Raw genomic sequence first — 22,504 nt, 5'->3', positions numbered from 1 at the left:
GCGGTGACGTCTGCAAAGGGGTGTGGTTACACCAGTCGCACTCGTTTCCATGGTGATAAGAATCAAGTATTTTTTTTGGTGAATTTGTTTTGCAAATAATAAATAAATAAATGGATGGATTAAAACTGATACCATATATGTTAGATCTATAACTTATTACAGACTATTACGTCAAAAAATGCACTTCCACAAATATGAAAAATAAAGGACGTGTGATTTCACAATGTAAATAATTGTAAAAGGTTAAATACAAACTACTTTAGACATATCACATAACAAATACCTATCTCAATATCTATTATGGTGTAATGCTAATGAAAGTCCACAATTATAATAACGGGTTTCTCATACATGAATATGTCTAAAATGTAAGGCTGCGCAATACATACATTATCATTTACTGTATGTTGTTTTCTGTTTTTTATATCGTATACAGGTGTGGATAACGACAAAAAAATCGATAAAATGACTATTTAACTATTTATTATTCTTGACTGTCACAACCATGGATGGTCACAACAGGCAGCATGCAACATATTTCGGCACGCCCACTCGTGGCTGCTGTTGCATGTTTATTTTGCAGATTGCGCTTGTTTCGCCGTAACAATGGAGCGGAACAGTCGGCGCCTCTAGCCACCTGACGCGACTCCGCCCAAACAAGTCACTCTAGTAAGCATATCTAACGCTCCTGTATTACCGTAGTTTTGCACGCGCATTTACGCTCCGCGCTGAGACCGAGACCAAATCCGTGCTCGCGCACGAAATCCATTTACACTCCAGTAGTAGAGAGGGCCCTGATCCAGTCGCTTTGCTCCGTAAATCAAACAATCCGTTCGGTTAAAGCCCCGCTCAAACGGTAAAAACGTACTGAAAGCGGCGGCGGTTCCTCTGCGTATCACACTGACAGAGCAGGAGCGGTTTGGAGAGGAAGAATGGCGGATTCGAGCAGCACCGCAGCGGTCGGGGCCGCAGGCTCCAACAGCGCTGCTGCTGCCGGGGCGGCTGGCACGGTGGCGCAGGATGGAGCGCCCGCAGCTGCGGGACCCAAGGCCGAGTCTGTTAAGGGCCAGATTTTTGATGTGGGCCCCCGCTACACGAACCTGTCCTACATCGGGGAGGGGGCGTACGGAATGGTTTGGTAAGTTGCGCTTGTCGTCTCTGTTGGGCCACCGTAGTGTTTAAGTCAAAAGTGCTAACGTTAGCTAACATAAGCTGTTTGTTAGCAAATACTGTTAGCCAGCTAACTGTAGCTATTGTATTCAACAAGCGTTGTCCATTAATTGAGAGTGTGGTGTCGATGTATGTGTTTAAAACTGCTGCCCAACATTCAGACATTATAACCTGAATGCAGCCACTGTTATGTTTAGCAGGTTAGCTGACGAGCTACAGGCGTGGCTATTACAGGAAACATAATTTGGAGTGATTGCGCAGGACCTTTGCTATCAGGAGAAATCTTTTGCAGACTGCATTTGACCGCACATTTGAGTTGGTTATCGCTAAAGTCGTTTTATACGTCTTGCGGTATTAGTCTCACAACCACATTTATCTTTACTTGAATTCTGATTGATAAACATTCAGCCTGCAGCAAAGCTGCTGCAGAGGATGCGAGTGGGATTTGTCAGTTGTAGCGAGGCCTTTCCTCGTGTTATCGCTGTATGTGATCTAAAGCCCTGTGTGGACATGTTAAGCAACCCTGTTGCACTTGACATCAATGCCAAGTCATCGCAATCGAGGCTGAACTGTGAACAGGATCAGATGTGACAGCACTGCGTGTCAGTGCAAAGTGGATGGTAGCATGAGAGCATGGCAACAAATCCATCTCAATAAGACACGCCGTGTAGATCACTGTCATTTTCAAACAGCAGTGTGTCAGCACAGTGTTATTTTGTTAGTGTCATCATGGGGATGTGATTCCAGGTGGCAGCATTTGGTGTTTGTAAACATTGTCAACACCCACTGGTTAAGTACAGTGAAAGAAAACCAATTATAGTTTAATCCTATGATTTACACCATCTTCAAAACTGCATGTTCATCAGTATCCAGGTGTACAGCTGTTTTGTCACAGATGTGATTATTACTAATGTGTACATCCAGGGTTGTTTGTTTGTGTCACAGTATTTCAGCCATTAAAGAAGGTACAAAGGCATGGGAACTTGCCCAGTTTATGCATGTGCATTTATGTGGTGTTGTGCAACAAGAAAACCGGCTTTCACCAATAGGGAAGATGTGATGTAACTATTGTTCCTGTTGAGGCTGAGTGTGTAAAAACCTAGCTTAGATTTTTATTTATTTTTTTCACACAAAGGGACAGTAAATTCAAGGGTCCCAGAAACACAACCATTCACAGTTCCTCTCAGCCTCCATCTACTCTGCTCTCCACCTACACCACACTGCACCTACACTCGGGCATACACCTACAGTACTTCCCAACATATCACAGCAAAAAGACGTGTCACGTGTGCATCCTGGCAGCGAGGCAGTCTGCAACGCCCTTTCGGAGCTTAGTATTAGCCCAGTTTCTGATAACGTCATTGTGTGTGTGTGTGTGTGTGTGTGTGTGTGTGTGTGTGTGTGTGAATTGTACAGTGTGTAATATGAGACCTGTTTTGTGCTTCTTTCCACATCCTCCCTATCCAGCTCTGCTATGGACAACGTGACCAGCCAGCGCGTAGCCATCAAGAAAATCAGCCCATTTGAGCACCAGACGTACTGCCAGCGCACACTGAGGGAAATCAAGATCCTGCTGCGTTTCCACCATGAGAATATCATCGGCATCAACGACATTCTCAGGGCACGACACCTTGACAACATGAGGGATGTGTATCCTTTAATGCTTACATGAAGGGTCTCGCTGCATTTGTATGCAGGCTGCTAATGCAAATGTTCCTTATTCCCTACACTTAGATTGAACCAAACTGATATTATTATTATTATTATTATTAGGAAAAAGTAGTTTAATCCTTAGCTTTTGACAGTTTGAAGCATTATCTTTTTTTTTTTTAGTGCTGCTCCTACTATAAGGAGCTAATTTAAACATCTGGTGATGTTGCATTCAAGAACCTGTAAGAAAACCATGTACAGTAACTTTATTGCAACATCTTTGCATTTCAATTTTAAGTGTGTTGGAGAATGAGAATTCAGCTGTGACCACGCCAAACAAATAAACAAGGAGATATTAATCCAGCTTTCAGTCACTATAATCTCCCTTTAGTGTAAAGCTTTAAGAACGGGGTGACCAAGAGTTCAGTGGAACAGTTAATAAGGAGAAAAACTTTTAAGACAATTATGTTGCTCATGGCCGTTATGGCTAGACAAGCTACTTTTTCAGCTAAATATGAATAGTAATACAATTGTTTTGAGGTGCTGGGTGTTACTGAGTTACAGTTTGTACATTGTGATTTTTGTTGGTTGTTTAATAGCATTGTCTAGAAGATGTTAAGAAAGTTAAAGCTGGAGTAGGCAGTTTTTGTTTTCCATCATTGGGCAAAAATTCCAAAATAACTTTTTAGCATATTGTAATTCAAGTGGACTGAGAGAAAACTAGACTTCTGCACCTCGTCTTGGCTCTGTTTTCAGGCTTTAAAAATCTAGCCCATGTCAGGGGACTTTGGCCAATCCGGTCATTTCAGAGAGAGAGCGTTCCTATTGGCTGTTCTACAAATGTAGCTGCGCGTGCACATACCTTAAGATGATGAAAGACTTATTCAATGGCTGAAAATACTGCAGAGAAAGTTGCTATTCCAGCATTGGCAACAACTGCCTCACTGCAAAGCAACCCAAAAAAGAAGACTGGCTTATCAAAAAAAGAGAGAGTCTGACAATTAACACAATATAACACACGTCAATATCGGCAAAGCGTTTCAGAGATGGAGATAAAAAGGTTGCCAATAGCTTAGCCTTCTGCTAACTGTAGCCAAAGGCTTTTGTCTAAATTTTGGTCTGATAAACCGTAAATTGTTTGAACGAACGCAGCTGCCGAGGCTACAGTGGCCATGGTTGAATTTAAATTGGGTTGGAAAAACGATGTGCGCCACTGTGACTGTCACTTTCTGCCACCAGTTAGGCTTCGCCCACAAAACATGTCATCGCTGTTTACAAACACAAAAAAGGTCTATTGACACATATTCTATTCATAAAAATGAACTTGAATCACAGTATGTCATGAAATGGCTTTCCAGGCCCACAAGTTTGCAAAGAAAACAGGACGGTAAATTCTCATAGAATTGTCGCTATATAATGGCATCAGGATCACAATCACGATTGGGACTGTCACTACCCGATGTGAGTCGAGTGCAGATGTAAGTTGCACGTGCTCAGATTTAAACGGTTTACGGCATAACGCCAAGGGATCCGGATCCGAAAATAGTTTTAGTTATCTATGATTGTTTGATTGCTAACGTTAGCTCAAAACGCCATTCAAGTGACAGCCTTTGTTGTGTTTGATTGCTAATTTGTAGCCAGCAGTGAATGAACTTCGTTACGTAGGTCCATTTTTATTGTATTGACATTACAGAAGTCTGTCGTTATCAGGTTCTTGTAGGCTACTTCAGCCTCTAATCTAGAACTGACATCAGGGAGCATGCCGTGAAAATGTGATGCCTTACGCTAAATAATAAATTACTGCTATGTAATGTACCCATCTCATTATTCTGTGGCTAACAGCAAAACAGATCTGCGTTAAATCTGGTCTAGCCTACCTGTGTGGGGCTGGTGAGGAAGGGGAGCGTCATTGTCGCAAGTGACGCATGCGCAACTCACACCTGCGCTTGACTCACATCGGGTAGTGACAGGGATGATTGAAATGAATGACTATTACTTATACAAGTTTCTGGGTGAGGCATGTGCCCGTCTGGTGGGAGGGGCTTAGGACAGAGAGGGGAGAGCTGGCAGTTGTTTTGCCTACCCCAACTTTAGTGCAAAAGACATTTTAAAGAAATTTAGATTACCTTATTCTACAGTTAAAAATATAGGAAATTCTCTGTAATGTCTATGCACAAATGTTGATTATTACCTTACGAACATTTAATGTCAGCTTTACCAAGTCTCGTTTTGATTTAACATATCTGCTCTTATCATTTGCCCACATTATTCAGCCTGAGCCACAGTAGTGATTTGCAGAGCAGCTAGCAGTGGGCTGTAGGCACGGCCGGTCAGTGAGTTGCTGCTGCCCCGGCAGTTCCTCTGTGAAAAGCTGCTTTGTCCCGTTAAAACAGCGGAAAGGAAATGGGTGATGTCCTTTTATTTTTTGTGTCTGGTTTTCTTGGTTGATCTCTTTAGTTGCTCCACTTCGTTGCTGACTTGTGGTGAATCCTAATCTGGGCAGATGTAACCAAATTCAGGGACGGCACCAACACCACTAAGTGGTTCTATTCTGTATGTAGATCAGCTGGTAGGAACATTGCCCACTCGGGTCGCTTATATCAACAAGACAAAGAGTCAACAGCCAGGCCAGTGGCTCTGTAAGGCTGTTAGGCACAGTGGTGCTTTGAGCAAAATTCTGACATAAGCATGCTTACATGCTTATGTTTAGTAGGTATAATGTTTACCATGGTATATCTTTGTTTAGTGTGATAGCCTGCTAACATTTTCTAATTGGCAGTAGCCAATTAGAAAATGTTAGCAGATGTTAGGCTATCACAGGCTACCCGTGACAATAACTCAAATGATACACTAGCCCATAGTTGCTGTGTTGCAGTTGGTAAATGTTCATGTATTATTTGAGGAACGAATTATTGCACCACTATTGCGCCTATTTGACCAACCTGACTAAAGTTTAGCCTCAGTTTTCTCTACAAGATATACTGTAATAGAAAACATAACCGAGAAGTTATTGTGCCCGGACGCTGAAGGCCGAACCAAATATAGGTTTTCACAACGCAAATATAATATCAAGTATGGTTCAGCAACTCCTGGTTTGATTTGATTCAACTTATGTTGTTGAATAATTTAGGACACATTGAAAATCACTTTCAGAGTGGTCTTTATGTTTCTCCCGGTGTCAGTGGATACTGTCGGCCCTCTTTGTTGTCCTCCTTGACCCGTGCGTCCTCCCAGCTACATCGTGCAGACTCTGATGGAGACGGACCTGTACAAGCTGCTGAAGACCCAGAGGCTGAGCAACGACCACGTCTGCTATTTCCTCTACCAGATCCTGCGAGGCCTCAAGTACATTCACTCAGCCAACGTGTTGCACCGTGACCTCAAGCCCTCCAACCTGCTCATCAACACCACCTGCGACCTCAAGGTCAGCTCTCTCTCTCACACACACACACACACACACACACACACACTAGGGCTGCACGATATGAGGAAAATATCTAATTACGATTATTTTGACTGATATTGCATTTGTGATATATTTTTAAAAATTGCTAGGCTCTGTACCAAACAAAGATTTTTTTCTTTAGTTTGTAGGATATGATTTGTAGGCGATACGTATCTGCAGCACCACAATACTTTGCATTAATATGTTGTAAATTTAGTATAGGTGTTTAAACATTCCCTGTAATTCAAAGTTCAAACATGGTAACTGGTTAATTTTTGAGAGACAAAAGTTAAAAAGAGGATTAAACACAAGAACCATTCTGTTTATTTAAATATTGGTAGCAGTTGCAAGTTACAGCGCTCAAAAAGATTGAAAAGGAATCTCAGGAATGTTGGATATGGGTGATGGATTGACCTGAGCTCTACCTTGCTTGTCACGGCTCTTACTGTGCAATGAACGGTTGAATTTCAAAATATAACATGTTCAGATTTGGTATTTGCAGATACTTAATATTAAATTACTCACAGTTGGATTGTGATTTGTGATACAGTATGTGTCTCTTATTTAAGCAGCCAAGTAGCCGAATGTGAAATACTTCTGGAGTGTATTAATGAGGATCTAAACTATATAAATTACTAACATGTATTGGCCAGTTAGGTGTCAGTACCTTTAAGAATAAAAGAGCAAAGGTGCCCATCTAAATGCATTTTCCTTACTACAATAGCTGCAGGATGTTTAATGTGTAAGGGGCGTGGCCCTGGCAACCCTATAGTATTGTTGCTTCTTTCTCCATCTCTACAGTGATGAATACTCATATTTCCAAACTGAATAACTTATATGTAATTGATTAATGTATTTGGGATGACTGAAATATACAGTATAATTTACATCCACTGCTTTTTTATGTATGGGAAAAATGTACCTACAGAATGTTAACTAAATGGAACCGCTTGATGCCCAATTAATTCACTGGGGGTTGCTATAATGGATTCTGGGAAATGTAGGAAATTGAGTGCATAGCATATAAGTTAGAAGAAAAGCGCATTTTAAGCATCATAGAATAATGACGTACAACTATTAAAAGGCCCTAAGAGCTGTGAACATCCATCCAAAATGTATTTTCCTTCAGAGTCATGGCTGCTCAGTTTGTTCCATCAGAGCCTAATTCAACTCTTTCGACATTTTGTTTCTGCAGTGATTTGTCAGTGTTCAAAAACCTAAAACAAGCTACTATAAACACATTGATATGAGCTCTTTGCCTTGTTGTCCAGCTTCGGAAAACACTTGTGAACTCTCAGCAGCCAACCATCAATCCCTGGATTAGTTGATCATGTGGGAGGAGTGAAGAACAAAGGCCGCACATGTTGCAGCTGCTTTCTGATACAGTCCTCTCCCTTATTATGCTTATACAGCTATATGTTACATCTGTGACTTTGTTCCATTGATATAACATTTATATATTATTATTTATATATTTATTTATATATATATATATATATATATATACTAAAAGTATAATTTAAAAAAAATTATCTACGCAGCTAACAAAGGTAAATAAATAAGGAAATTATCAAATTCCTCCCCTACTCTGTGCATTGTGTACAGTATTACTCTGCTAGAATACTGCCTTTCCCCACATTTCCTGCAATTTTGGTGTTTTATTAAACAGAAACATGATTTGGTGTGTGGGGCTTAACATTTATTAATATAAAATTTCTGACCGTGTAATCCTCAGATCTGTGACTTTGGCCTGGCACGGATAGCCGACCCCGAGCACGACCACACAGGTTTCTTGACCGAGTACGTGGCCACGCGTTGGTACAGGGCTCCAGAAATCATGCTCAACTCAAAGGTAGGTCTCTGAGGAACTGGTGTGGATTCTGTATTGGACTGGAACGCTTCTTGGTTTGTTGACTATATGTACTAAATGTGCGTTTGTGTCCCAGGGCTACTCCAAGTCCATTGACATCTGGTCAGTGGGCTGCATCCTGGCTGAGATGTTGTCCAACAGGCCTATCTTCCCCGGGAAACACTACTTGGACCAGCTCAACCACATACTGGGTGAGTTTTCCCTCATTTGAAGCACCAACGACGTTCATCAACCATTTTTATTTGCAGGACATTCACGTTTGCCCAGCTTTTTTTTTAAATTGCAACCAATTGTTCATATAACCTTTTCAGTATTCTTCACTTAAGTAACTCAACGTTTTGAAAACTAAAAACACATTTTCAAGTAACAAAAGTGAAAATGTGGTGCGCAACACTTGTTTCGATGGCATTCAAGCAGGTTTTCACCAGACTAACGGCCCCATCTTCACCATCAGTTGAGTAGCCATATTGAAATATGTCCCTCACTCTCACTCTGTGTGCAGGTGTCCTTGGCTCTCCTTCTCAAGATGATCTGAACTGCATTATCAACATGAAGGCGAGGAACTACCTGCAGTCCCTGCCTCATAAACCCAGGATCCCCTGGGAGAGTCTCTACAAGGCGGACTCGAAAGGTATGGCAACGCACCGCATTATTCATTTGTAAACCTGGAATGTAAGCGGAGAAATTAAGAAGTATATATTTCAAATAAAAATAAAAACAACCTCTGTATGGCCCATAGTTAGCAGCAGATGCCACTGTGTAGTCACGCTAACGGAGATACTGGTGGCTATGAAAATAAACTCATAGGTCAGAGGACTGTGCTGGTTCTTTTCTAACTGTTGAGATCGATCAGTGTGACAAGATGGAGCAACAACTAGGGCTGCACAATATATCATTGTTTCATCGTTACCGCAATATCATCCACCACAATAAACATATCTCGAAAGGCTGGGACATAGAGATTTTTTCAGTTAGTTGAAAGAGAATATCGGCAGAAAACTGCACTTTAAAATGTAACTTTCGTTCTTTCTTTTTTTTTTTTTGTGCTGCCTTTTTATATTCCATTCAAAGTTTAATTTGTTCAATAAAAGAATGTTGGAAATTATTTCCTTTTCATTTGTTTTAAATTCAATAAGTAGTTTGTTGTATTTTAGCAAAATACTGAAAGCAGCAGAACTGAGTACACTTTAATATACGTACGTAACGTTATCGAGATATTCAACAAAGATATCGCATATTTTCCTCGTATAGTGCAGCCCTAGCAACAAAGTGTTTATGGTCTCCTGTAACGCCACATTCTACCTCCTATAAACCTGAAGAACAATTATCTAACAGGCTTTTAATAATCCTTTTGTCAGATTATCTGTACACAGCTGTTTGTTATATGAGCTTGATTTGTTTGTTGACATTCACAATAAGCCTGAAGGAGAAAGTGAAGTTCAGAGCTTCAAACAAGAACATCCAGTGAAGTAATAAAATATAGCTATCTATCTATCTATCTATCACATTGTAAAATTGTTTAATATATATATTAAACATTAATGTATATTAAAATTATTTCAACACAGTATGGTTATTTAGCTTTGTGCAACAATGAAAAATCAGTCATAATTTACTGGTGAAATAAGTCATTGTTATAAGTTATTATTATTACATTATTAATCAATCATTTCATTTTGATCATATGGCCTTAGCAATAAACAAGCCGTTCTTTAATGTCGCCAACTGTTGTTGTTGTGCTCCTTTTTTTATATTTTATTATATACATTATAAATATATTATATATTTCGGTTCAGGCACCGTTTAGGCAGCGGCACCGTTTTAAAAGTATTGTTTTATCACCGGTATCGGAAAAAACCCAAACGATACCCAACCCTAATCGTTTGCCATTGGTTCTTCGTTGGTGGTGTTTCCTTACCCCAGTTCCTAGTGAGAGCTTTCTTGCTAGCTACTAGCAGTATTTTTATCACTAGCAATACTATTTTCTTATGGGAATTTACATAGATAAAGCATCAAACAACTTTTAGGGACCTTATACCCTAGTATTCATCTTTGGTTGTTTCAGTGTTTAAGAAAAGAAAGAAACTGAACTAACTGAAGCTCTTGATGACTCTAACGCAGCTCTGGACCTGCTGGGACGCATGTTGACCTTTAACCCCGTGAAGCGCATCAGCGTTGAGGAGGCCCTGGCTCATCCTTACCTGGAGCAGTACTACGATCCCACAGATGAGGTACGCACAGATGGCGCTATCAATCCAGGCCACTTTATGAATGAATCTACTATTGCTGCAACACGAGGCAATCAGTGAAAATAACTTGCCTGTTGATTTTAAACAAAACTTGCAAGATGGAGGAATGTTAATCTAACTTTTATAAGGGCTCAAGATTTAAGTTGTAAAAACAGTGCCTTCTCAGTCTATCAATATTTAAACTGTACTCCACAGAGCAATCTGCACCAACTGAACAAGTTTTGAGATTTGCACAAATAGTGGAGGCAGAAGGGCCTATTCATTCAACCATGTTTGTCATTGTTTTCAACCATGAGCCAAGATTTAATTGTGAGCCTTTTCCTGCTTTGTGCCGAAAAGCCTCTTAGCTGTTTGGAATGCAGTTAGTATTAAGTTTGCTCTATGGTTTAGCCCGTGGGGGGGGGGTAAAGAATGCAAACAGATCTCAGTTTACGTCAGCATAGACTTTCTAGTACTGTTTAGTAGAAATCTAAATGTTGGATTTCTTCACTGGTTTTTCCAGTTTCATAGCCTTTAAGTCACTTTACAGCTGTTTTTGTGAAAATTACAGCTTCTGTTAAATTTAATTTAAGACTGTGTTTAACGTTTTTATTCTTAGTGTCCTGATCACAGTTCAAACATTTAACTGCACTGTTCAGGTTGCTTAGCCTCTCCAGCTTTCCCAACTTGGCAGCAGCAGTTTCAGAGCCTAACTTTTATATAAGCTGCAGCTGCCTCTTTTAAGTTTAATAACTGTGCAGCTTGTTGCAACAACACACTTCTCAATTTTACCACCAAGAATGTATTTTTAAAGCTAGGTTTTAAGGGCATAACTTTAGTTGAAAGTTTGTACAATGTGTGGGTGTTTTTTTTTTTTGTAGCCGGTAGCAGAGGAGCCCTTCACTTTCTCCATGGAACTGGATGACCTACCTAAGGAAAAGCTGAAGGAACTGATCTACGAGGAAACTGCTCGTTTCCAGGAAACCTACCAGGGCTCCTGAGACGCACAGGTACGTGGAAAAGACCGGTTACCTCGCAGCCAAACGCACACAGTCGCAGCAATCCAAGATTCTGCTGATATAGGTTGAAAAATTAATACCTGAAATATATTTTAGAACAATCAACCACTTCTTTTAATAAAAAAAAAAAAAAAAGCTGCATTCTTTTTTCACCCGATGTTTGATTCAGTTTTCTTCAAAACTGCAAGAGCTCTGAAGAGACTTTGTTGTGATTTGAGACCACAAGATGTCAGTGGAGCAAATGGCATTCATGCATTTATTCCAATGCATCCAAAACTGTTTCGAAACATGGAACTACCATGTCCCTCAATTATTCTGACTTAAATTTATGTAAAGGGCAAGTTGCCCAGAAGGTTCATCAAAAATATTTCATTTGGAATGTTTGCTTGTCACTGGCGTTTTATTATAAAGACAAATCCTCTAAAACAGAGTTGATATTGTCCAGTAAACAGTCTTTATGTCCTGCTGCTATCAGCACGTATAGTAGTCATCGTCTATGCTTTATATCCAGCGAGGGAATTGATGCGAGAAAAGGACTTTGGAAATGTAAAACGTGTCAAGACGTAGCTACATATTTTAAAAAGGATTCTTACTGTTATTCCAGTTAGTGTTTGTCAAGAGGATGTCAGCTGTGAATCCATTTCCATCCAATTAAATATTAATATTTAAATTAATAAAATATTTTAATATTAATTAATATTAAAATATTAAGATTTATTTGACATAATTATGAAAGAAATTTAAGATTTACATTTTATTTCAAACACTAAGGTAATGTTTGCAGGACCATCTCAAAAACCTCAACATGAAATTAAAGGGAAAATTGAGGACAACGTGGGGTCTTGAAAATTGCACCTAGGGCTGGGCGATATGGAGAAAATCAAATATCCCGATGTTTTTGACCAAATACCTCGATATCCCAACAAAATTGTAGTGTTGACTATTGGTGATTTCACAAAATATTTACACAATGAGATTTTTGATAAAAAATCATCAGTAATGTGGATATAATGACTAAGTGGGTAAAGGCAAATAATAGAACAGTTACAACAAGTTCAGAAAATGACATCACTTTACTGTAATGCAGCCTTTAAAACCAGGAAAAGACACCACTTATGCCATATTGCGATATCCAAAATCTAAGACGATATCTAGTCTCATATCACGATATCGATATAATATCGATATATTGCCCAGCTCTAATTTCACCATTATTAGTTCTGCTACCTCATATTTTAGCACATGGTGAGTCGGATCCTACAGAGTAATGGAAGTTAGAATGAGACTTAATATTCATTCATTCAAAGTGGGCCTAAGTGCATTTCTTTTTCTTTACTTTTCTTTTTTTTTAGCCCTAAAGAGTGACAAAGCCACACCGAGGCTTGGAACAAGAAGACCCCAACGACATGCTAAAACAAAAAGAAAAATGCATCTTCAAGAAACCGACAAAAAGAGAAAACAAGAAATGAACATTTAACTGCTTATCTTTCTATTTCTACTGCAGGAGAGCTAAGTTTTACTTCTTCTTTTTTTTTCTGTGGTTGGGTGGGGTGGTAGGGTCTGTCGTACTCATGCTTTACTCATGTTTAATTTTTAACCATGTTGGACTCTCCATCCTCTCGCCTCACATTTGTTTTCCTGTTAAAGGTCCTGCCTCATCCTGTCCCATTTACAGTAACTCCCTGTGTCTCGCCTGTCCTGATCAAACCCCTTTTTCTGCCTCTCCTGCAGCTGTTGCTGGAGCTCTCTCGGTTGCTCCCTCTCATATAAACTACTGTATTAACCAACACCATAACTCTCTTGTCTTGCGCCATGTAAATTACAAAATTGAGGGCTAAAAGAACGGGGATGCTAATCGGGTGTATGTATATACAAAAATATAAAAGCTTGTGCTCGTCTCAGTTTTTTGTTTGTACACCGTTTGAGTGTTTTCGGATCAGTCGTATCTGTATGTTTTGGGGTTTGTATTTGCTAGTCATTTTCTTTGAACACTTGATTTTGAGACAAACATTCAATGTTTTTACTGGCATGTTGGCAGGTTTATAGATCACTCTTTCTTTCTTTTTTGTCGTCGCTCTTTTTCTTATTTTCAAAAAAACAAACAAAAAAAAAAAACTGTATGATGTTCATATGAATGCATGCATTCCTGAAATTAACCAAAGTGTCAGAGAGATGCAGGAAACTTGGCGGAGGAGCAACTAAGTAATATCTATAATCGTTTTGAATCGTACCTTAAACATATTTCTTGACCTGTAACTTGTACCAAGGACGGACAAACTCCCCCTTTGTTTGTGGAAAGTTGGTTATATTCAGGAGGCGCTACATGATTGGAACAAATGGAAATCAAACAGCAAAAAAATATAGTTTCTATAATTGTGTATTCATTCAAATAACAGTGATACCTAGCCCCATTTTCCAGAACGTTCACAGTACTCTGTGCCATGTCAAAACGTTTTTAGTTTTTCTGATGATCAGGAACTACCTGCCTTAATGCAAGTTTTACGGTGGAAGGATATTGGTATAACATTACTGTATCGTCCACATTTGGCCCCACAGCGTCCCTTACCATGTAATACTGCCAAAAATCAAAATAGCTGATCCAGTGTCAGTATTACATTCCTATATTAAATTACATTTCTGCTACAAATGCATAGCAGTTGAATGGTGAACTACTTGTCTCATAAAATCACTGAAGCCCCCTGTTGTTCCTCAGCTCCTCTTGATCCTACATTTCAGTGAATCCTCTGTTTCCAGAGCCCTGTCTGGGAACACATACGGCATTCTGGAAAATGGGGCCTGGTTGACAGCCTTTCCATCCCACCATGCTGTTCTTGTACTGCGTTCCTATTTGCTACCGTTTGTCCCAGGGCGACTGTACGGAGTCAAGGGTGCATGCAGGCTTGGGCCTAACTACCGAAGCGAAGGCCCAAATCTAAACAGATTCACGTATTCAAAGTGGCCATACTTGAATGCGGTCTAGAGAAGAGCACTTTCCAACGAGCATTTTCAGATTATGATCTTTCTGGCTCATTGATGTGAGTGTTGAATGTAAATGGCCTGAATTCCCGGAGTCTGTTGCTGCAGCTTAGTGTTCGCCAGTTGTGATCTTTTACATGAATCTCTTTTCGACTACTGAGAAAACTGTACATGTCGCTGATAAATGCTACGTTCACGACATATGGTAGAGATGGCAGATGGAAAAAATTCCCATTGCAAGTGTCATCCAGACGGGTTATAAATCAGAGCTTTCAGAAAAGTCGTAACTACGAGATGTAAGTTGACGGAAGAGCTGTTTAAAAGTTGGAAACTCGTAATTACGATAACTTCGATATGACGTGAATGTAGCATAATCAACGACGTAATAGTCAAACCCAGGAATGTCAGAGTGCTGTACAGTTATCCCTGCTCAGTGCACAGCCAAGCAACCATCATCACTTCATTTTTTATATATATATACACACACATACACATACACACACCCTCTCTGCTGGTTTTTTCTTTTTGCGCTCCTGTTCCCGCTCCCCTGTGCCTGTGTGTTTTCCTGGCTACCTGTGAACTGGATTTGAATTCTTCAATGTGGACGAGTTTAATGCTACATCGTTTCTCAGATGGCTTCTCATGTTTCTTTGAGTGTGTGCATGTGTATAATGTGTGTCTTCGTTCCTGTCAGTGTCTGCTCCCTCCTCTCTTTGTTCTGGATGTGACTGTACTAATTGCTGCCTGGCGGAGCACCACCTGCAGGTCCAGCTCGGTCTGCACTAATTTCTGCCTGTTGCACTGGGACCAGTAATGCCCCCCCCCTTCCCTCTCTCAGGGCAGTCCTGTGATGCTAGAAGACTCCAGATCCGGAGCACTCACCGGCCTCGCCCTCTCGCAGCAAAAATCATTGATTTGTTTTTTACGGGCTGGAGCTGCGCCATAGGCTGTTTTCTCAGAAGCCATAGCCAGCACTCTGGGATCGGTGTGAGGCTTTTCGGTGCATGTGGTGATATCCATCCTTTTGTTCAACCTCCTGACTCACACCACGCTTTACTCAAAGGGCTGCCTCCTCTTCTTCCCTCTTCTGTCTGCTTCTCCACAGTGGGATTGGTGAAGACTTTCTAACCCATATCACTGACATTGCCGCCACTTTTCCTCCTGCAGAAAATCATTGCCCCTGTCTCGCCTGGATCATAAGTCATGGATGGTCATACATGCAGGAAACTTGCATAACTCAATCAGCACGCCTGCACTTTCTTCTGTCTTTCCAGCCACGCCCTCTGCCCTCCGATGTTGTTTTTCTCTTGTAATCCTCCCTGTTCAGCTTTAAGTTTTGCCTGCTGTGTGTGTTGAAGTTCATGGATCGTCAGCAGTAATTTATGTCTGTGTACGAGTGTATCTGCTCATCAGTAACATAAAGCCAAGACTCATTTTGTCGTGTGTGTGTGTGTTGGGCCCTCTCCCTGCAGTTACTTGTGCTTTTACATCTGAGAGATTTTTATTTTCTTCTTTTTGACCAACACAAAAACAGTCGTATAGATATTTTGTATTTCAAGTATATTTGATCACCAGTCAACCAGGCCCTGCTTGCTTTTTTTTTTCTTTCTTTCTTCTCACCGGGTAACCATGGGAACGAACCAAGAGGACCATTTTGCAATCCTCCTGACACACACACACACACACACACACTTCCTCTCTCTTTCTGAGGAGTGTGTGTGTTAGTGAAAAGTTCAACTTAAACACACCATACACATTATACAGTATCGACGAGTCTAAAGGCCTGTCCGTCATGAGGCCTGTTTCCAGATATTGTTGTTAAATGGCTGTTCTTATTATCGCTATTGTTATATTGGTGAGTTGTTGTATTTTTTCTTTTTTTCTTTTTTTTTCTTTTTTTTACATAAAAGGGAGTTAAAGTTGTATCTTTTTTAAATAATTAGGATGTTTTTATTTGTATTTTCTTCTCTTATGGGCGTGTTTATTATTGGCAGTGTTCAATCTTTCTGAAACCTTTTTTTTCTCTTTGATTTCCCCTCCAAGATCTTATAAGGAATTATTTTAAAAGAAGATATAAGTAGATTGTCTAAGAGATATGAGTTATTGAGGGTTATAGTCTGTATATTCTATGGGTATTATGAATTAAACGATTAACAAAGAAACAGAATTATATACATAAATAAAATTTCCTGATACTGTTACAACTGTTTGTGGTCTCTTGTTTTTGTCCTACGGTATTATCAGCACCCTTTTACATTCGGTCATTGAACTTCAGGGGCCGGTTTTTACAAACGAAGACTTTGACTATGAGTTAGATCTGATTAACAGACTTCAGAAAGACTGGCTCGCTGGGAAGTAAGATCCATAAATACACCTGCAATTACAGCTTCTCGCCATAGGTGTTACCAAAGAGCAAAACGGAATTGTAACCTTAATGTGGCAAGACTCAGTGATTGGAACCTCTTAGTTCTTAAAGGCCCAGTGTGTAACGTGTTTAGTTGTTCATTATCAAAATCTGTGTTGCCTGTTCACAAACGTGTCTTTTTTCATGAATATTTACCACCACCATCAATTCCAAGAATTCCTTTTGGCTTGAAATTTTACATTTGCATTCGCATGAACTGGGGTAGACGCTCCATATTCATGCTCCATCTTGAAATACGTTAGCCAGTAAGGGACATACAGGACGTACTGCTCCGCCTTTCACGTTTTCGCTGTCGCATGATAAACTCACAGGTGCTGCTAATGGGTATCGTAGCTTCCCGGCCCCGGCAAGTTTGAAGAAGGAAACATGGAGGACCACACGTATTCAAAATCCAAATTTCAGGAACAGGAGTCTTCTTCTTCGCCAAGAAAAAGGATATTGAAAAGAGCAAGAGACCGGCTTTTTGAAGTGTGAAGGCTACCGTAGCTGTAATACGTACTTTGAACTGGGTGGTGCGAGAGAGTTGATTGCGATATATGATCTCAACGCTAGATGGGAGAAATTCCCACACATTGGACCTTTAACTATCCTGGGGTCAGGCTGGCTAATATTTTAGTCTTTATTTCTTGTGAAAAATGTTTATCAGATTAATTCCAAAGCCAAACTAAGACTGGCCTAACACTACAGTCTGAAAGATCTTTGTGAAACCGTCTCCTGAAGTAAACTTCAAGCCTGAGAGTCGTGGGAATGAACAGAACTGCGTGGCATCTCGCCATAACGGTCAACTTGCTTTCCCACCTTCCTACATAACGTGTCTGAGCATGGCTTTCCCATCCCACCTTGCCATTCTCAGATTCTTTCGCCGTCACTGGAATGGCAACAGCAACGTCTGCTTCTCAGTTAAAAAATAAATGGAAATAGTAGGCAAAGGTCTTTCAAAATGAGCAGGACCCCTAATTTGTAAGTCAAAAGGAGACCCCTGCAAAAGTGAGAAAATGCTGGAAAGTTGTGAATAGATTTCTCTATTCTGTTGAAACCCAGGCTTGTAACATTTCAGAGAGGGCTCGGCCTCTCGTGTCATTGTAACATTCCAGCTCTGCTATTGAATCTGAACAATAAAGAGATTCACTCTGCTGACTTTGTAGTGTATGTATAACGAACAGCATGCATGCACCTACGCATGACGACGTTTTCATATTTTTGGCCTTGTGGGTCAGAGCTAAGTTCACATGGCCTCTCCCCACACACCATCCCTTTTGTCAAATATACACCGACTAAGAAACCTGCTACACTCCCAGTGATGCCTTTTGTCTTTCCCAATTATCAGCTGCAAACTTATGTCTGTGCTCAAATTCAAATGAACCCATTAAATCTGGAAAGGACTGCTTATTTATCATATGATGTTGCTTTAGTGTCATAATCACAGTACTGATGGACAACCTCACACTACAAACAATGAAGCAGAGTAGAAGAAATCCTAGAAGTGTTACAGGTATGACGCACACAACGCCACCAATCTAGCTGAACAAAGGCAGTTTAAAGAGTAATAGTATTACAACAGGCAGGGGAGAGGCCAGATTGAGAGAGGGAGAGAGAGAGAGAGGAGAGGAGGGGTGAGCTCTGGGTTATGAGCTTGTGCTTATTAACTATTTTTTACAACTCTGGAGGATTGTGAACAAGTGTGAGCAGGAAAGAGACATTCTTCTGTCTAACCAGTTTGTCCGGTTTTTTTATTATCTTGCAAGAAAGACAGAGCAGGTAGTATAGAGTCAAGCTTTTGGATTTGTAACACACAAAGGGGGATGTTGTGGATTAATTATCTTTTGACAGAGGTCTAGGACACAGTCGTTGGCTCAGTTCTGTTTGATCGCTGTTTTTGTTGGGTTAGGAGATTGTGCAGAGACTCAGTCAGGATCTCACTGGACATATTTGCAGAGAAGGATGAGCAGTTTTCTGTACTTCATCCTCCCAGCTCTGGGTGGATACACTCTCACCTCGGTGTACTTGCTGAAGAACCCCCACATTCTCCACAGGAGGAAACGCACTGCTTTTTACTGCACACACATCTCACACAGAGGAGGTAAGGGGGTGACTGTCAGTCAGGTGCAGTCCATACTTTACTGGAAAGTAGCCAAGGAGATAGTTGGAGGGATGTTAGCTATTTAGGGCCCAAGCATTAAAGTGTGAGAAACCTATTGTTTTTGTAAAGACTATTATTGTATTTTTGACAGGCTGTGATGCTCGAAAACTCACGACAATTGGCACACGTCAGACTTGGCAAAAATTGCAATGTTCTGTAGTGATTGGTTTGGGCATGGCCAGCGGGCTCCATAGCGCTCCTAAACACATTACAGGTTTAGGATAAAGTTCAATTTGATGTTCACAAAATTTGGTGGAAGCATTGCTCTTATTTTTACGAACATGTTAAAAAAAAAAAAAAAAAACTCTCCCTCATACTCTGCTTCTGACTGGCTAGTAGTCCTTACCTAGCTACTGCACATGTGCAACACAGGGTGAAAAGAGGAGCTGCAGCAATGTGCAGTACAACAAAATTATGGTGTTTTTTGAAAATTAAACCATGTAAACCTATTCTGATATAACCTCTAAATACAATTATGAACCTGAAAATGAGCATTATATTAATAAAATTGAAAACTCACGAATGCACACATCAAAACCTATGAGCATTGCGAGACTATACATCGATTTGGTTCATGCGTGTTTAGCAGGCTCCATAGCGCCCCCTAATGAAAGGAAGGCTTTAATTTGGACATGGTTGATACCCATACATGAAATTTACATGGTGTGGTCTACACATGATATACAGCAACATGACATATAATTAGTGTGTTCTCTAGCACCACACGGTGGACAGAGGAAATGGTACAAAATTTGCAATGCGTAATTTTCAGTGCCATGCACTCCACCCACGAAATGTCTAACTCGTGCGTGCGATGTCAGACGGAAATGCACAGCTGCATCAACCAGCGTCCCACCAGTAACGTTACCCCTAGTCTCGCTTTGCCAGACCATCCGCACGCTGTGGAGCAGAGGAGGGTCTGGCTCATTTCATTCACTCGTTGCACATCCCTGGAGGAATATTGTTGTTAACGTGCAACAAATAACTCAAATGAAGATGTAAAAGTCAACAAACACTACAAGGAGCGTGTTGATAAGAGAATACAAACATCTGGTTGCCAACATCATCATGTGCTACAATAAAGAGCCAGGCAATTTCAGTGGCTCAGTGTATCTACTTCTGAGAAGTAGACAAATCTTTTAATGACTTAATTTGTCTATGATTTTCTTTTGATTGATTTTTTTTTTTTTACCCTAACTCATCTATTTGTCACCAGGAGGTGGAGAGAGGATAGAGAGCACGATGGACGCGTTCACAAAGTGAGTACCAAACTCAAGCTGCTGCTCTCAGAATTTTTTTCAGATTTGGAGATCTATCTTCAAAAGTATAGACTTACTGCTATAACTTAAATCCTATATTTAAGATATTAAAGGTCCTATGACATGATGCTTTTATAGGCCTTAGTGGTCCCCTAATACTGTATCTGAAGTCTCTTTTATATAGGCCTTAGTGGTCCCCTAATACTGTATCTGAAGTCTCTTTTATATAGGCCTTAGTGGTCCCCTAATACTGTATCTGAAGTCTCTTTTATATAGACCTTAGTGGTCCCCTAATACTGTATCTGAAGTCTCTTTTATATAGACCTTAGTGGTCCACTAATACTGTATCTGAAGTCTCTTTTATATAGACCTTAGTGGTCCACTAATACTGTATCTGAAGTCTCTTTTATATAGGCCTTTGTGGTCCCCTAATACTGTATCTGAAGTCTCTTTTATATAGGCCTTAGTGGTCCCCTAATACTGTATCTGAAGTCTCTTTTATATAGGCCTTAGTGGTCCCCTAATACTGTATCTGAAGTCTCTTTTATATAGGCCTTAGTGGTCCCATAATACTGTATCTGAAGTCTCTTTTATATAGACCTTAGTGGTCCCCTAATACTGTATCTGAAGTCTCTTTTATATAGGCCTTAGTGGTCCCCTAATACTGTATCTGAAGTCTCTTTTATATAGACCTTAGTGGTCCACTAATACTGTATCTGAAGTCTCTTTTATATAAACCTTAGTGGTACCCTAATACTGTATCTGAAGTCTCTTATATAGACCTTAGTGGTCCTCTAATACTGTATCTGAAGTCTCTTTTATATAGACCTTAGTGGTCCCCTAATACTGTATCTGAAGTCTCTTTTATATAGACCTTAGTGGTCCCCTAATACTGTATCTGAAGTCTCTTTTATATAGACCTCAGTGGTCCCCTAATACTGTATCTGAAGTCTCTTTTATATAGACATCAGTGGTCCCCTAATACTGTATCTGAAGTCTCTTTTATATAGACCTCAGTGGTCCCCTAATACTGTATCTGAAGTCTCTTTTATATAGACCTCAGTGGTCCCCTAATACTGTATCTGAAGTCTCTTTCCTGAAATTCAGCCTTGGTGCAGAATTACAGCCACTAGAGCCAGTCCCACAATGAGCTTTACTTAGGATGTGCCATTTCTGTGTCTGTAGCTTTAAATGCTATTGAGGAGGAGAGAGGGGGGGGCAAGGTGGAGGGTGGGGGTGTGGCCTTGACCAACTGCCATGCTTCGCTCATTTGCAAGCCATGATGTCTCTCTCTTTCTCATGGGCGGGCCAAATTTTCTGGGTGGGCAAAGCAAAGAAAGGGGAGGTAACCTTTCTCCTTATGATGACATATAGGGAAGATTCCAGATTGGCCCATCTCAGCTTTCATTTTCTCAAAGGCAGAGCAGGATACCCAGGGCTTGGTTTACACCTATCGCCATTTCTAGCCACTGGGGGACCGTAGGCAGGCTGGGGAACGCATATTAAAGTTAAAAAACCTCATAAAGGGAAATTTTCATGCCATGGGAACTTTAAAGATGCTGAAAGTCTGGACTGCCTAAAGATGCAAGATTTGTGCTTCATGAAAAAGTAGTAAATATGCATCACTTTGTGCTATCCTTTGTTGTTCCATCCATCCATCCATCTTCATCCGCTTATCCGGGGTCGGGTCGCGGGGGTAGCAGCTCCAGCAGGGGACCCCAAACTTCCCTTTCCCGAGCTACATTAACCAGCTCCGACTGGGGGATCCCGAGGCGTTCCCAGGCCAGGTTAGAGATATAATCCCTCCACCTAGTCCTGGGTCTCCCCCGAGGCCAGCTACCCTCCTGAGGAAACCCATTTCGGCCGCTTGTACCCTGGATCTTGTTCTTTCGGTCATGACCCAGCCTTTATGACCATAGGTGAGGGTAGGAACAAAAACTGACCGGTAGATTGAGAGCTTTGCCTTCTGGCTCAGCTCTCTTTTCGTCACAACGGTGCGATAAATTGAATGTAATACCGCACCTGCTGTGCCGATTCTCCGACCAATCTCCCGCTCCATTGTCCCCTCACTCGCGAACAAGACCCCAAGGTACTTGAACTCCTTCACTTGGGGTAAGGACTCATTCCCTACCTGGAGAAGGCACTCCATCGGTTTCCTGCTGGAACCATGGCCTCCGATTTAGAGGTGCTGATCCTCATCCCAGCCGCTTCACACTCGGCTGCGAACCGATCCAGTGAGTGCTGAAGGTCCTTTGTTGTTTGCTGTGTTAATTGTCTTACATCCTATTAAGATTAGACATTTTAGTTTCTGGTCCATGTCGT

The 22,504-nt window shown here is 40.7% G+C and overlaps 2 protein-coding genes across 2 annotated transcripts in view; both read left to right on the top strand.

Annotated features, from left to right (window-relative positions):
* Positions 1 to 697: 697 nt before the first annotated feature.
* On the top strand, positions 698 to 16,562 carry mapk3 (mitogen-activated protein kinase 3). Its single transcript, XM_078268694.1, has 9 exons — positions 698 to 1,138; positions 2,638 to 2,820; positions 6,055 to 6,244; positions 8,001 to 8,117; positions 8,212 to 8,326; positions 8,638 to 8,766; positions 10,257 to 10,366; positions 11,245 to 11,373; positions 12,735 to 16,562. The coding sequence occupies exons 1-8, from the start codon at positions 933 to 935 to the stop codon at positions 11,362 to 11,364; spliced, it is 1,170 nt and encodes a 389-aa protein (XP_078124820.1). The 5' UTR covers positions 698 to 932; the 3' UTR covers positions 11,365 to 11,373; positions 12,735 to 16,562.
* A 1,848-nt stretch (positions 16,563 to 18,410) lies between these two features.
* gdpd3a (glycerophosphodiester phosphodiesterase domain containing 3a) overlaps positions 18,411 to 22,504 on the top strand; it is a 10,941-nt gene continuing 6,847 nt past the window's right edge. The window contains exons 1-2 of the mRNA XM_078269317.1: positions 18,411 to 18,863; positions 20,140 to 20,182. Coding sequence (XP_078125443.1) covers positions 18,725 to 18,863; positions 20,140 to 20,182 — 182 coding nt within the window. The 5' untranslated portion in view covers positions 18,411 to 18,724. The remainder of the gene's footprint in view (positions 18,864 to 20,139; positions 20,183 to 22,504) is intronic.

Source organism: Sander vitreus, chromosome 15 (genome assembly GCF_031162955.1).
Source record: "Sander vitreus isolate 19-12246 chromosome 15, sanVit1, whole genome shotgun sequence".
Classification (NCBI taxonomy): Eukaryota; Metazoa; Chordata; class Actinopteri; order Perciformes; family Percidae; genus Sander; species Sander vitreus.
Note: the sequence above shows the minus strand (reverse complement) of the source record. Positions and strands in the feature narration are given on the sequence as shown.

Coding starts and splice junctions, on each gene's coding strand:
- mapk3 (XM_078268694.1), top strand. CDS start 933: ATGGCGGATTCGAGCAGCACCGCAGCGGTCGGGGCCGCAGGCTCCAAC. Junction 6,245..8,000: donor ACACCACCTGCGACCTCAAG/GTCAGCTCTCTC, acceptor TGTAATCCTCAG/ATCTGTGACTTTGGCCTGGC. Junction 8,118..8,211: donor AAATCATGCTCAACTCAAAG/GTAGGTCTCTGA, acceptor TTTGTGTCCCAG/GGCTACTCCAAGTCCATTGA.